At 34.5% G+C, this 15,735-nt stretch overlaps 1 protein-coding gene across 3 annotated transcripts in view; it reads left to right on the forward strand.

Annotated features, from left to right (window-relative positions):
- The first annotated feature begins 616 nt into the window (after nt 1-616).
- LOC128871877 (protein distal antenna) overlaps nt 617-15,735 on the forward strand; it is a 54,781-nt gene continuing 39,662 nt past the window's right edge. Inside the window, exons 1-2 of one of the 3 annotated variants that reach the window (XM_054114011.1) lie at nt 617-1,190; nt 1,649-1,759. Coding sequence is in view for 2 of the 3 variants with exons in the window: in XM_054114009.1 (XP_053969984.1) it covers nt 1,583-1,759 (177 nt within the window). In the remaining variant the exon portion in view is untranslated. Of the gene's footprint in view, nt 1,760-15,735 lie in introns of all 3 variants that reach the window. The other 2 variants (XM_054114009.1, XM_054114010.1) reach the window with 2 other exon arrangements.

Below are 15,735 nucleotides of genomic sequence, written 5' to 3' on the forward strand. Positions count from 1 at the left end.
TAGGCTCTATGTGTGTATGTACATTCGCATGTGCATCTAAATATGTACATATACGCATCAGTATGTATGTACATCGCAGTGTCCGGCACTGTCCTAGTCGCAGTCGCTGTCGAAGTCAAAGTTGTAGTCGCAGTCATCGCTATCGTCGTCTTTGTCCTCGCAGCCGTCGTTGACGCTAAAATTGATGCCGTTAAGAATGAAGAAGGATGTGAGCAACGATACCGAGTGTCAGAATTGTGACAATGACCACCACTTTGCCAACATCTACTTGCTTACACACATTTATACAGATGCGAGCTCACGTAAATTTGTACTTGCTCGCGCATATATGTATGTACGTGTATGCATGTATGTATGAGTGTATACATGTTTAAAAGAAGGTATTCATGCATGAGTATTATATACATATATGTTGTTCGTGCCAGTATGTGGTTGGCAGGACACAACAGCAAAGTTCTGCCCGTGTAGAACGTCGCGGGATTGTCCGATACGGTCAACGGCTTGCCTTCTTTACCGTCTTCTTCTTGCTGATTACTAGCTGAATACTCCGTTGCCATCTTTGTCACTCTCCTCCGTTGCTCGTCGCTTGCCTATTAATCATTATACTTTTGGCTGTCACTGAAATTGGTGGTGTGGTTTCCTTTCAGCTTGGTTTTGGTCCAGTTTGGTCAAGAGCGCGCGCAACTGACCAAATGCCCAAAACACGAAACGCTACAAACACGCGCGCAATCACTTACACTCATACTGGCACTCACATAAGATCGTATGTATACTCGTATATATGTACATACATATGGATACGTGTACATCTGTATGCACAAACACACTCGCGTAGCTGCACACGTGCCCATAACCGTAGTTGTGTCCATTATCCGTACGCGAGACATTTGAACACACTAACACAGTCGCAAAACAAACGGTAGTGCGACGACCGTGACGGTGGCGGCAAATTTGTGCAAATTCAAATCCTTTCGCCGCTAAAATTAAACTTCGTCACTCACTAAGTCCAGTTCAGCGACGCTCGCGTTCGTAACCGCGCTCGCGCTCATAGTTGTTGAGCCGCATTTGCACTCGCGCCAGTTTGTCGCCTTGCCGGCCCGTTGTTCATGTTCGAAGGTTCGCAAAGCACCGTTGAACGGAAACACAATCACATCCTTTGAACACGCGAACGAGACAACAGCGCCATCGGTGTAGGTATTAAAAGTGACAAGGTCGACCAACATAAATAAATGTGTTGCTGTTGTGTTACGAACATTACTTACCTAAAAATTCGCGAAGTGAGAAGCATAGAAATAAAACTAAAATATTGTGCAAATGTGATGTTTTGTATTTTTACAATAGGCATATGTATTTAGTACTCACATATTAGTACATACATATGAATGAATTTGTGAAGTGTATATTAATGGAAAAACAAAACAAAATAATACCAATACATAATTGCCTAACAATAAGTAGTTCAGCTGAGCATCTGCACGCGGTTTCTAATTCGAGTGGAAATATAATACAAATTGTTCAAAAGAAACTGTTGCACATTACTCCCAACAAAATGCAAGAATGAATATATATATGTATAATATTAATGAACGAAATTTTATTTGGCTGCACAGAATCGGTAATTTTTTTTATATCATTTGTATTTCTGAAGATTTTGGGATTTCTCGCTGAAATAACAGGCGACCAGCATAAAAAGCGACACCAAAATAATTGCTTTAGATCAAATATATACTCTTTTTTCTGGAATAGTTGTATAAAAACAGTAAGTTCATTAAGCAAGCAAAAGTTTTCAAATATTAAATAACAATAAATTTAAAAAATATGATATATGTACATACCTACATATGTACACGTGTAAAATAATAATACAATTAAAATTTAATTTCGTTTCATTTGAAAAAATATATAAGCATAAAATTACGGGACTGAAACTCTGTTTTTGTCACATTACTTTATTTTTCCATATATTAACATGTTGAGTTATCAAATTTTCAAAAATATAAGTATATGTATGTATGTGTTGTGAGTGTCTCAGATTTGTAGATAGATAGGTTTTAAGTGAAATTAGCGTTCGCCGTAGAAGAATGGTGTTTATGTGTGACTAACATTTTGAAGGGACAGGGTTCGAAACCCACTGTGGGCGTGAAACATCAAACGATAGGAGAGGTTTAGTAGCGCCCGTCTCTCGGCAGGCAATGTAAAACCTACCATTTTATTTCTGCGTTGAAAAAAAAACTCATAAAAACCATGTTTCGTTCGGAGGCGTCATAAACATGTAGACTGCTCCATTTGTGGAATAAAATCAAGACTCAAACCGAAAATTGGAGGACGCCAAACAAAGGATATACGCACCAATCAGTGGGATTACATATACTACTTATTTTACTGTAATAAGAATATCTGTTGCATTTTATACAATTTTCAGTTGGTGAAAAAATTTTTAAGATATAAAATCTTTAATAATAGCTTAAGTAGAACAGAAAAGAATCGTTCCCACGACAGTCGGTTCTAAGTAACCGGAACGACTCGGATTTATATCCGGCCAAGGACTGTCATTTCAGCAGCATTCCTCGTATATGCATGGGGAATGTTTATGCTGCTACAACAACAACAAAAACATAAAGATATAGGCCCCTATTATGAGTTACATTCGATCTTCGATATTCGCTGGTTGTCGAAGATCGAAAATCGAATGTCAATTTGGTATTATGAGCGGTGCAACGCTGTCGAAATTTTCGTTGTATACCGAATTTAGAGTCGAATGCAATTTTGCTTTCGATCGTGTAGCGTATTGTGGGAAAATTTGTTAAAGTGTAAGTTGTTTGCGATTATTCATTGTTTTATAGTAACCAAATAATAAATATATACTAATTTTGTTAATATTATGCAGGAATATGTTAATATATGTTAATATTTTGCGAGGAATTTACAGCGGAGCTGAATTGCTTGGGACCACCAGTTAGAACGGCAGCAAAATGGATTAAGGTTAATAATGTTTTTTTTTGTGATGTTTATAGAAATACATTTTTATTTTTTTATTATTTTCCCTTGGCAGGTATGGGCTGAAATACGTAGAGGAACTGAAATACATATTTTTTTCGAATGACGAATAATTGAATAAAGAAAATTTATAACAAAAATAAAACAGAAACTGTGGCGTAAAGGTTTCTATTTAATACTTTTTAGATTTTTCTATAATATTCTAAGAATTTCATTTCTTATGTTTTCTGCTTCTCCGTTATTTGGCTCCACTTCAATATCTTCAGCATCATCGTTGAGGGTCTCATCGGATAACTCTTCATCCGGAAGTTGAACATTATAAAACAAGCAAATGTTGTGCAAAGCTGCACACACATCAATAATTTGTTTTGCTTTTTTTGGAGAATAGTGAAGAGCTCTTGGCTCGGGTGCACTGCTGCAACTGGTTTTTTGTACTGGACAGTAGGTTCATAAACGGCTCTTTAGATAATCTAAAGTTCTTTAAAAAACTGTAAGGAAATTTCTGTAATATTATGTACGTCAACACATTTTGAAAATACTAAACTTACTCAGTGGAAGCCATTTCAAGGGGGTTGGATGCGCCCCTCAACTGTTTTCTACATCTAGCTAGTTCCACTAATCTTTCATCGAGCGTTGAATCGTCGAACCACAACTCCGTTGTACTCCATTTTCACAAAAAATACTTTTTTTTAACTTTTAAAATTGTTGTTAGCAAAGAATTTCAACACAATCGGTTTTTCTTTTATTTTGATTTGCTGTATCAGCTGAGAAAAATTATCTATTGTAAATGCATCGAGCGATCGAAATTCACAATAGTCCTATTCTTCAACGAATGAGCACCATAATACCAAATGAAAATTCGTTCGATCAGCACTTTCGACTATAGTCGAAGATCGAATGTTGCTCATAATAAGGGCCATAGAGTTATGCCTCTATGCTACTGTATTCCATTAGCAAATCTCTATTATATAATATATACATTTTATTTGTTAAAACAGTGCACAGTGTACACTACATATTGATAAGTTTTTACTATTTATTTATTTTGTAATTTCAATAAATTTTCTATACACATATAGTTCATGCTTCCAAAAAAAACCATATAAAGCAAAGTATCAAAATTTGTACAAAATTTGTAAAACTTCGTCACAGTTTCATTAAAAGTTCAATTTTTTTGCTTCGAATTTTTACAAAAATTTCGGGCATGCAGTTTTATACATCATTGAATTTTGGTATTACATGTGAAAATACTTGAAATTACAAAATAAATAAGTTTTATAAAATTAGCAATATGTGGTGTGCACTTCTTTCCGACTGCTACTCGATCCCGTTTATATGATTCCGTTGTTGCATTATGGCACTATTCAAATAAATAATTTTATTCGAAATTTTAATTTTAATCAAATGTTATGTACATTTTCTTGCGAAGGTTTTGTCAATAAAAGTTCTGTCACTGGCCATCCCTTGATTCAAAACGTATATTGCCTCGTTTTTGTTGTTAGTATCTATTGTTGTACTATTTTTGCGTACTACTAATATTTTTCAATAATTTTTCGTAAAAATACAACTAGAAGCTTGGGAAACTATTAATAAATTTGCAAAGTCTTGTTTGCTTTAATCTTTTGAATCTTTTGATCAAACTAGAGTTTGGCGGAAATAAGATTCGTCATATATTAGCCAATAAATACAGCTAAACAAAAAAATCATGGCTACATATCCGTTGCTTATAAATTTCCCATACTAAGCCAGCATTACCATATCTTTCTAAACGTCTAACAACTTACGAAACAGCCTGCTAACTTGACATACGCTTACCCATGATGGTGGTCGGTAACGAAGGAAGGGCAGTTCAAAGTATTGTTTACAAGCGCGCGGAAGCATTTTGAGTAAACACGAAAAAAGAAAATCATTAAGGGATTTCAAACGCAATAATGTTATTTTTCAGACAAGCTCTAGCTATTGTTGTGTCAGGCAAGCTGCTGCAATTGCCCACTACTCTGGTGAGGGCGTCGTCGTTCACAGTGCTAAATGTCGAATCGTCTATCTGCTCTGTGAATAGCTGTCCCCTACGACCGTTTGGCAGGATTGAATGCCAAATATCGTGCTGCGCATTGAAGTCACCTACAACCAATCGGTTTTATATAAGTGTTAAAAATTTCCAGCTCGGCATCACCTGACCGGACAGCTATACCTTGACATTCTAAGGTACTGTGGTACGATGAGACGATACTGCACTGTGTGGTGGACTATGAATGCCACCCCGTTGTCTCGCTCGCGATCATGTCTGTGCACGTTATAGTCCTCAATGGTAATCCAAGAAGAGCTGGCGCGCAGCTTGGTTTCTTGGACCGCAGCCATTGCGAAAAACTGATGCCAGGTTCCGAGGTATTCTGGTCTGACACATGGACCAGAGTGTGCGGGGGACCAAGAACTGCTTGTTTGTCCTCGCACTGGGGTTGAAGTAGGAGGGATGGGGATGGGCTATGTTGGGGGAGTTGTGTTGCGCCGATAAACTCCTTACCGTGGAGGTATGGGTTGTGGCGCCGGTTGGTAGTGTCGGCCTATAAGGGGATGTGGTAGCCGTTGAGATGTTGAAAGTGTAGTTCGGCTGGAGTCGTTTATGGCAAACGCAGTAATAGAGTACCTCTAGCCCAGGGTTGGATTCAATACCAGCCCTAAGGAGAAGTATTTGGAGCAAGATTGCTGCATGGAATTGCTCCTGTAAGGATAGAGGGGGGATGATAAACGGTTCACTAGAAAGGGCTAGTTTACTGTGGAAAACTCGAGTCATTCCGGTAACGTAGAGCCGGCTGCCATAGGAATTCTTTTTCGCTGTCGCATAATAGATCCAATTTTTAATTGCCAGTGACGATGCGATGCAGAACCGCCTCATACGTCACCAAACGTCTCTTGATATCCCTCTCCTTCAATGGATCTGACACTGACGGTTGATCTGTCAACATCCAACTCTTTACACATATCATCAAGGGTTCGACATACATACGTCTTCACCCAATGATTGCTGTAATTGAGTATCTTCGATTTTTTTCGGTGCCCCATCGCGATCTTTATCACTCACCTCGAAATTACCACTTTAGAAGCGTCGAAACCACTCTTTACAAGTTGTATTTGATGTAGCGTGATACCCGTAAATATTGATCAATATACGAGACGTTTCAGCTGCACTTTTTTTAAAAGGAAATAATGAAGCATGACTTCTCTCAAATGGTGTTTTTTCGGTACAAACGTAGACATTTTTGAAGTCAGATAAAAAAAACATCTTTACGCTTCAAACGAATGTCAACTACTGTAATCGAGACCTCACATACACACTTCTAAATTACTAGAGCGAACAAAAAAATAGTAAAAATATAGCAAACATTCTACGGAATAACTGATTTTGTGTTCTTATTTACAAGTTTCAGAAACAGTCCAAACAGATGACACCAGTGTGGTAACTACATAAATATACATACATATGTATAAATTATAAGGGAAATTAATGTTCGTTTGCTAGTCACACTAAAAACACATTGGGGATCTTCGGCGAAATCTCTCTGGAAAAGTAACGAAAAAATAAAAGGCTATTCCAAGAAAAATAAAAGGCTATTCCAAATGGCGGACCTTAAAACTCTTTATTAATTCCATGCCATTCGGTTGAGTTAAATAATTAAAAAAAGGCAATATATAAATTATTAATACGATTTTTATTTTCTTATTAAGCTTGAAAAAACTCAGTAATCTCAAATTCTTATGTTGTGCCGATGAACTGAAACCCACCTTTGTTAGATTTGGTTACTGTTCTTATAAATTTGAACAAATAAATTCCCACAAAAAGAATTTGAAAAGTGGTGGTAGCGTAGGAAGGTGTGTGAGGTATTTCGGGAAAGAAAACTCACAATTTTTTAAAGTGAAAAAAACAGTCCTAATAGTAAAAATCAGTCTCTCGTTAAATTTATTTCTCATATTCGAAGTAAGCTTGAATTTTTTTTGAAAAAAATTATTTCCAACTTTTTTTAATACCTGATTTGAAATAATAAGTTAACTTTACTTGACCAATTTTTTACCTTAGACCGATGTTATAATACTATATTCAGCAAAATGCTGGAGCTATTTATTGTAGCAGCTGATCTTTCTCTTGCCTTTTCTATGATATTATGAGAGAGGCGATTGATTTTCTATTCTCTCGTCTTCTTACGTCTCTTACGTCTATATTCATAACGTTTTTATAATTATGCCTACAGAACATTAAAAAATTGTATACATGTTCTCATATTCGTCTGATATTGATTTTTCTATGACAAATCCTACATTTACATACTAATTTAACTAAAAAAAAAAATAAATAATTGGCGCGTACACTTCTGTTAGGTGTTTGGCCGAGCTCCTCCTCCTTCCTATGTATGGTGTGCGTCTTGATGTTTTTCCACAAATGGAGGGACCTACAGTTTCGAGCCGACTCCGAACGGCAGATATTTTTATGAGGAGCTTTTTCATGGCAGAAATACACTCGGAGGTTTGCCATTGCCTGCCGAGGTGCGACCGCTATTAGAAAAATGTTTTTATTAATTTTGCTTTCACCGAGATTCGAACCAACGACCTCTCTGTGAATTCCGAATGGTAATCACGCACCAACCCATTCGGCTACGGCGGCCGCTATGTTGCTAAATAATACTAAATTGTATTGTTTTCTGTATAGAAAAAAATTCTAGATCATTGTTAAATAAATAAATAAATAAAACTAATCAATAGCCCAATCAACTGTTATAGAAACTGTTTCGTCAAATGTTGTTTTTTACATCTTCTTGGCGACCAATTAAAGTTACCGATTCGGGAGCTACGAAATCATGAGGATTCACTAACTCGCATGGTTATGTGGCTTATATCATGTTTCGACCGCAGCTTACTCTTGGGTCAAATCCCATACAAATATTACAACCAAAGCCCATCGTTCACAGCGTGTATGTGTTATTAAATGATGGCAAAAGTATTCATTTACTTGATTTTTTTTTTTTGGTATTGCATTCTTATGAAAACATAGGAGCAATCTTTTGGAGCTTGTGACAATTTGATTGACTGTTATAGCCTAGACAGACGGTGGCGTTAAGCGGGATTGAACACTTATACTCGTATTGAGTTATCTCAGGAATTAAGTGCAACTAATGTGCATTAACAACTAGGCTTAGTTCTCATAATTTAAGCGTATTGGAGGAATTTTCGATGGCAACATTGCCGAAAAATGAGAGTTAATATTTAATATCTCTTGTGAATAAAAAAATAAGGAAACTTTTAAAGAGAATAACGAAAAAGACTGGATGCAATGCTAGTTTGCATTTTGAAATTACCTAAATTTTTTTGATATTTCGGAGCAGTTTGAGAAATTGCAATTTAAGATTTTTTTAATAAATAATTATTTCTTAGTTTCAGGACACTTATACCCGTATTTGTTGCCCACGGTCCATCTTTTATTCACAAAACTATCCAATAAGCAAATCAGCTGTTCTCTAATCCGCTTAACAACCGTCTGTCGTACCCTACCTGATTAGTAGTGTTGTAAAGTAAAACAGATACTACGGTGTATGGGCCGCCAGAAAGTACTTGGGGACATCCCAGCCAAACGTCAAACTGTATCTAACACCACCCAGGTGCATCCATACACGGTAACAGGTACAGCAGTAGAATAGCTGACTTTCTATACTTGAGCAAATTGCAAATTAGCGCGAAAGCTACCGCTACAGTTTCGTCGGAGTGGTAGCAAAAAACTGGTAGTCAACCGGAGCATTGCTACCAAAGTATTTCAGTATGCTACCGCAACTGCAATCACTACTGTTCGTGCTCCTGTTGCTTTGCACATATGTATGAAGGTGTTATTTGGGAACTGTTCGTTTTTGTCTTGCTAGAGGATGGAGGTGTGGTTGAATACAGCTTAAAATTATGTTATTTTATAGCTCTTTGTTAAAAAAAGATCAGTCATGAATATTTTTTAACGATTTATTTATTTGCATGTGTTTACAATTTGGAATATGGCGTTATATCATATTCCACTTCAAATAATCATACATACATAATATATATATATATGTACATATATATATACAAATGTAAATACACATATGTGTTATACAAATGTATGTACATACACAAGAAAGATGAAATAAAACTGCACCCATCAGAGAAGGCATGGTGTCACAGTAGTCTAGTTATGCAGTGTTGAACCCTTTGTTCTTCGAAATAAATTTAGTACTTTTTTATACCCAAAATGTGTTTGTTTCTTTTTTGAAGTTTTTTAAGTTTATTTTTGTAAGTTAAAAAACATTGTATATATAACTAAAAAAATGCCATTCTTGCATTTAAAGTGTATTCTGAAAAAATTTCAGTGCTATTGAAGATTTCTCGATTCTTATAAAGTTGTATGTTTTAAAAGTGCACATTAATTTTTTTGCTCCTGAGGTTATGTGAGAATATTGAATCTCCATCTCTCAACTCTTTAAAACCTTTTTGTAAAATCTACCTTTGAATTTAAGGGATACGAATTAAAGCCATTCATAGTAAGGCATACGACTTTTTTGAAAAGGAGTATCTTGTTACACAAGCTCAAATATAACAAGAAAGCTTTCGACCTTTTTTAAAAAAAAAATCGTAACATAAGTTTTAAAAACACTCAAACCAGTCTATTGTACGTAACCACAACACATTTAATTAAAACCACGTACACTAGACAATTTGTGACGCATATAAAGTTCTTTAAGTAATTTAATAAAAATTTGCAATTTTCTTTTCTTTAAATGGGCATTTTAGTGCTTCTTTATATGCCAAACTAGGCAGTAGCGAGAGACAGATTTGACTTCTCGTAGGAGAAGAAGTTTGCGAACACACACATAAATACCATACGAATAATCAGCAACACCAACAATATCGAATCACCGATAATGTGTCCAGATGATAAAAAAGCTAAATAGAACTGAGCGAATTATTGAGCCAATTTGAAGAAAATGTATATTTTACATAATTATAAACATCACATTTTAATTAGAGGAGGCTAGAAAAATGTCAAGATCATACCAATACTTTGAGGCTAGAGAACAAAAAAATGCTAAGTTAAGTTAGGAAAATGGCAATCTGATAACACTAAACACCAATTGGACTAAGGTGACGTCCCGAAAATCAGCTGATATTGTAAAATTCACTGAGAGCACAGTAACGGTGCCACGATAGGTGCCACCTTACTATTCTCTCCATCGTGTGTACATTCATATACATATATACGAACTTACAAAGGAGCATTATGCACATAATGTTTAAAGCCTTATAATATTTTTATTTTACTTTGTTGACAACACTTGGGACCTAATGTGTATAATTGTGTACATGCCGGAAAATTCGGAAAACTTAATATATATGTATGATTTTTCACACATTTGTTTTTATGATGTCCTTCTTACTAATAATTAGTAAAAAAATAATTTTATTATCCATTAACAATAATTCAGATCTGAAGGGACTACATTTTTTTTTTTAATTTTTTAATATTGAAGTGCCCCAACACAAATACATAGCTGTATATTTCCGGAAGTACATCAAGTGGTTAGTATTTGCTTCAAACAAAAGCGTTCTTTTATAACACGAAAGTACAGACGGACAACGCAAATCTAAATTATTATTGTTATGGTTTCCGCTTGCCGATAATTCGATGGTATTTCCTTTTTTATAAAGTTTAACAGGTAGGTGAGTGATAATTCGGCAATAACAAAAGGTTAATATTATTGGCGCAGTGGAAATATACAGTGACTCATAGCTTATTTGATGCAGCCAAAAATATTATAAAAATATCAGATATATTTTATGGTATTTCCATTACAGAAAAAAATCTTATATTTTTTTATTGTTAAATAACATATTTTATTTAATAACAAAAAATGTTTCTTCATAAGAAATATATGGCAAATTAAAATAATTCAGTTACAGTTTTGAGGTTAAATAATGCACTAAATTAAAAGTATTCAAAAAACTTTAACACATTAATATTTCGATTTCATGATTACGGCTAATACTTAGTGGGGTATCCCTTTTGATTCAGAACAGCTTTTAATTGGGAATTCATAGATTCTAGAAGTTTTGCTGTAAAATCATTCTTCCTGTAGTGCCCGTTTCAGATCAGAAGCATTAGAAATATTATGGTTTCTTATTTTATTTTCCAACAGTGACCACAAATTCTCAATAACGTTCAGATCTGGACTCTGTGCAGGTGTCTGTACTACATGTGGGCAGTTCCAGATAAGCCAAGTTTTACAATACCAGACGTATGCTTGGGATCGTTGTCTTGGTAAAACCTAAACGAATCTCTAATGCCCATTTTATCCGCACTTTGTACTAAATTATCTTTTAGGAGATCCAGATGCATCTCTTTATTCGTGTTTCCTTCGATAAATGTTAAATTTCCGACGCCTAAATAGGACATGCAACCCCATACCATCACACTTCCCCCGCCGTATTTAATTGTAGAGCGTAAATTACATGATTGAAGCGCGGTGTTAAATGTTAAATTTGCTCTCATTCGCAAAAAAAAAATGGACTTCCAGAACGAAATGTCTTTGTTCAAGTGTTGTCTGCAAAACTCTTTTCTTTGTTTTCTATTACGAGCTTTAATCAACGGGTTATTTCGGGCAGTCCTTTCATGAAAATTTTCTTCGCGCAGAACTCTACGATCAGTTTCAGGGTTACAGATCTTGTCTAAGTATATAGCGGCTTCGTTAATTTTGGAGCGCTTAAATCGGGGTTTTCTTTAACTTTGCGAACAATCCACATCTTATCTGCATCATTTAATATTTTATTTGGTGCAGAACTGCCCTTATCTTTTATCCTGTTTTCGTGGCGAAACCTTTTTATAATGTGCTGGACAGTTTAGGAACTAATAGCAACAATTTCTGCAATTTAAATACGAATAACATCTTCCCTTTTTTCAAGTGAAGTCCGTTTTCCCATTTTAAAATTTTTTTATTTTTTCAACTTTACAAAATTTTTTTGAGAATGACTTAAGACGCTAAGCTAAACAGAAAAAAAAAAATACATTTCATCGCATTTTATTATTGCGTTCTCAGAGAAAATATAAAATACACTGCATCATTTCAACTGTGAGCATATTTTGATGAGAAAACTATATGTTTCTACATATATTTTTTCAGCAAGCGTTGCTTTGTTATTGTTCTTTATGCAGTATTAAACAGTACATACATATCTCATCACAAGTCGTATATATTTTTTTATTAAATTTAATAAACATCGAGTCATTTTCTTTTTTCTAAAACAGTATTACCTGCATCAAATAAGCTGTGAGTCACTGCATATGAAAATAGTTAGAATATATGAAAACAGTTAGAGTTTCATGTTTTTGCAACAGTATAATTAATTAATGAGCTGCAGTCTAAAGATAGCATCCCGAAAAAACTCATTTAATGCTTCAAATTACTTCGATCTTCTTAATGACAGAAACGTTAAGTATAAAACGTGCAGGGAAAGCTTTGGAAACCGGTTTGTCATTTAATAAAAAAATTAATACATATGCGTAGAGAATGAATAAATTGACACTACTTGTATCGTAGGTACTAGAACTGTTAAGCATTAAGCCATCACAGTAAAAATTTCAGCCCGTTTCTGTAACTCAATTTTCTCAATTGAAATAATCGATTTGACGTCACAATAACGACATTCGCACTTGTTGTGTTCCTTTAAAAAAAATGAACAGATTTGATCGACAACTGTGGTAGTCACCGACGTGTTCCATTCCATTTCAGTGCGAATACTCAACTGAAAGGGTTTCTGTAACCAAATGAAACGAAAGATTGTCGATCAATATTCTCACTTAGCATTGAGATGGTGACAACACAAATGCTTAATAATGATGAATGCTTAATAATAAGATCTAGTAAAGAGTTTTGTAATCTATTTGTCACATGCCCCACTGCAGACTAGACAATATAAGAACACAGATTTTTTAGACTGTTTTAATAAACTGGTTTGCTATATTCTTATTCTTTGTATGTTTAAATGTACATACTTATTTAAGTTGACTTGGAATGGACATATTACATATGTTACGTTGTTTTGGAGGTATTGTTTGACCAAATGCAAACGTCGGGCGTACTTCCCCGTATTTAGTATATTACAACACCAAATCATTGCATATTTTGGAGAAGTTGGTTTTCATGCATACTTTTCTGAATGTCGCCACAAACAATTGTTGATACACTTTCACACGTTCTTTGTTGCTTGGCATACAATTCCTCCCACTTTGTCGATTAATGCTTACAGAAACCCTTTTTCTCAACTTTAGCAATTTAGATCGTCAATATAATCTACAACTTTGTCGATTCCTTTTAAAATCGGGCTATATTTAATATAGTATATCTTTTAATATTTTAAACTCTTAAAATATGAACAACATTATCGGTCCAATTTATCAAGAATTCAAAGGCAAGGGTGGAAAAAACTATAATTTGAATGGTAACAATTGTAAAAGTGTATTGTAAGAAAGTGAAATTTATTTTGCAAGATTTTTCGATGTACTTAACAACATATAAGTTGTACACTGATTGCAAAAACTTTTCCCTAAAGCCTAGTCGCACCATCTATTTTTGGAGATACTAAACGAGTTCTCATTTCAAATTCAAATCCTTGGATTTATCCGCAAGCGAAAACCATGACAATAAAAACGTAGATTTGTGTGGTCCGTCTATATCATAGAATGTAATTTAGCGCCCTATTTCAAATTATGCATATGTAAATAAATAAATCATCAACAGAGTAACCGAAGCGGGCGCAGTACCGATAGCATACTTGAAATATTTCGGTAATTGTACTCCGTTTAACTACCAGTTACTTGCTACCACTCCGACTTCAGATAGTACTTCAGTTTTTTTGAATATTGCTCTTTAACTAAACTTAGCTAGAAGTAGAGCCCAACAGTTGTCACTGTGTCTTGTGCCACTGGCTCTAATACTCATCTGTTCAAGTCGAGAGCAGTAGCAACATGCAAGAATCGAACTACGAAATAGCGTCGCAATTTCCATTATTGGTTAAAATATCAAAAATCTACAATTTATGTAGATATCATACAGATATTCAAATTCCGTTTTTAGAATTGGCACAAAAGTATGTTTTGCTGTTTCAAGAATATTGATATAATTTAAAATTCAAGTATATTGATTTAATATTAATTCCATGCAACTAGTAAAAGCAGTACCATGTATAATTCCACTTGGAAAAATACAGAGAAAATGGACTCAATTCTTATTCCTTTTCATAAAGATTTTATATTACGAAATAGTAAGAATTCGCATAGAATATGCAGGAAGATCTTAAACTGAGATTCTGTAATTGCCGAGAAATATATTCAAATACATTTGGAAAGAGCCAATGCTTTACCTTTTTGGTGGTGAGGTGATGGGATCTCCCACAATTGAGGTCGATCCTTCTTTAGCTGACAACTCAAGTGCTGATAACATATTCTGGAAGGTGAATAAGCAAGTAAGGTAAACATGTATGGGGAAAATATAAAACTGTTCGATTTTTTCTCATTAAGTTAAGACAACATACTCGTACATATGTACACATATTATCTTTAGTTTAACAATTTATTTGACTAATTGACCATAAAACTTGTATTTATATTTAACACTGGGTTTTTACAACTTATCTCATTCCTCATTTTTAGCGAATTTTAGTTCCTCTACAGTATTATTACATTCTTTACATTCAATTTCCAACACAAACATATTCTGATCACAAGGTTTCCCAAATGCTTGTCTTTTGAAATATAAAATTGTTCTATTGTTAGAGGCTAGAAACGTAGCAAGACAACTTGAAATAACCGATATGTACAAGGTAGTCCATACAGAGGTTTCATCTAAAAAATATACAAACTTATTTTTTCCGGTATATTATTGGTTTATTCGAAAGAGCAAAATAAAGTCTAACGGCGTCAAATCGCAGCTTCCAGCAAGATCACCGAACTGGATTGATAACTCTCTAAAGATAGAGACAGCTGCTCTTTCTACTGCAGTAAAACTGGAGATACACTGTGCTCATAAAACAAGTTCGATGTTAATCTGAAAATTTTTGAAATTTTCTTTAAGAAAAAATAACTTGGGTGTCGCTTATTGTAGCTTATTAGCAGCAAAATTAAAAAAAAAATATATATATACTGAAGAGCAAAACTGTAACAAAATGTAATACTTTCTATTTCAACACATTTTTTTTAGACATGTTTTAACAAATCAAATATTTTTTTTGCATAACTTTATTGGCATGTATGTACTCTCTCTCTCAAACCGGTTTGGTGTCAATGCAACAACAACAACACTAGTAGCAAGCAATAATGCAAATAAAGACAAATGTTACAGTTTTGCACTCAACCCATTTTTTATTTTTTACAATAAATAAAATAAATATTAATAAGATGTCCAATATCCTTTGGATTTTTTCAGCTCGTGGATACGATTGGGCATACTTCGTGTATACCTCAAGACAAAGTCAGTCGGAATAGCATCACATACATCGCGCGTTCGCTCCCACAGATCAATAACTCCACTGGGCGGACTTGAATATTCGGCAAGCTTCGATTTTACATGACTCCATAAATTTTCGATTGGGTTCATGTCCGGTGATTGTGGAGGCCACTTCAAGTTACGAAATTTTTGGCGTTGCATCCAATTTCGTACAACATGTGCGGTGTGCTTAGGG

This window comes from Anastrepha ludens, chromosome 2 (assembly GCF_028408465.1).
Source record: "Anastrepha ludens isolate Willacy chromosome 2, idAnaLude1.1, whole genome shotgun sequence".
NCBI classification, from domain to species: domain Eukaryota; kingdom Metazoa; phylum Arthropoda; class Insecta; order Diptera; family Tephritidae; genus Anastrepha; species Anastrepha ludens.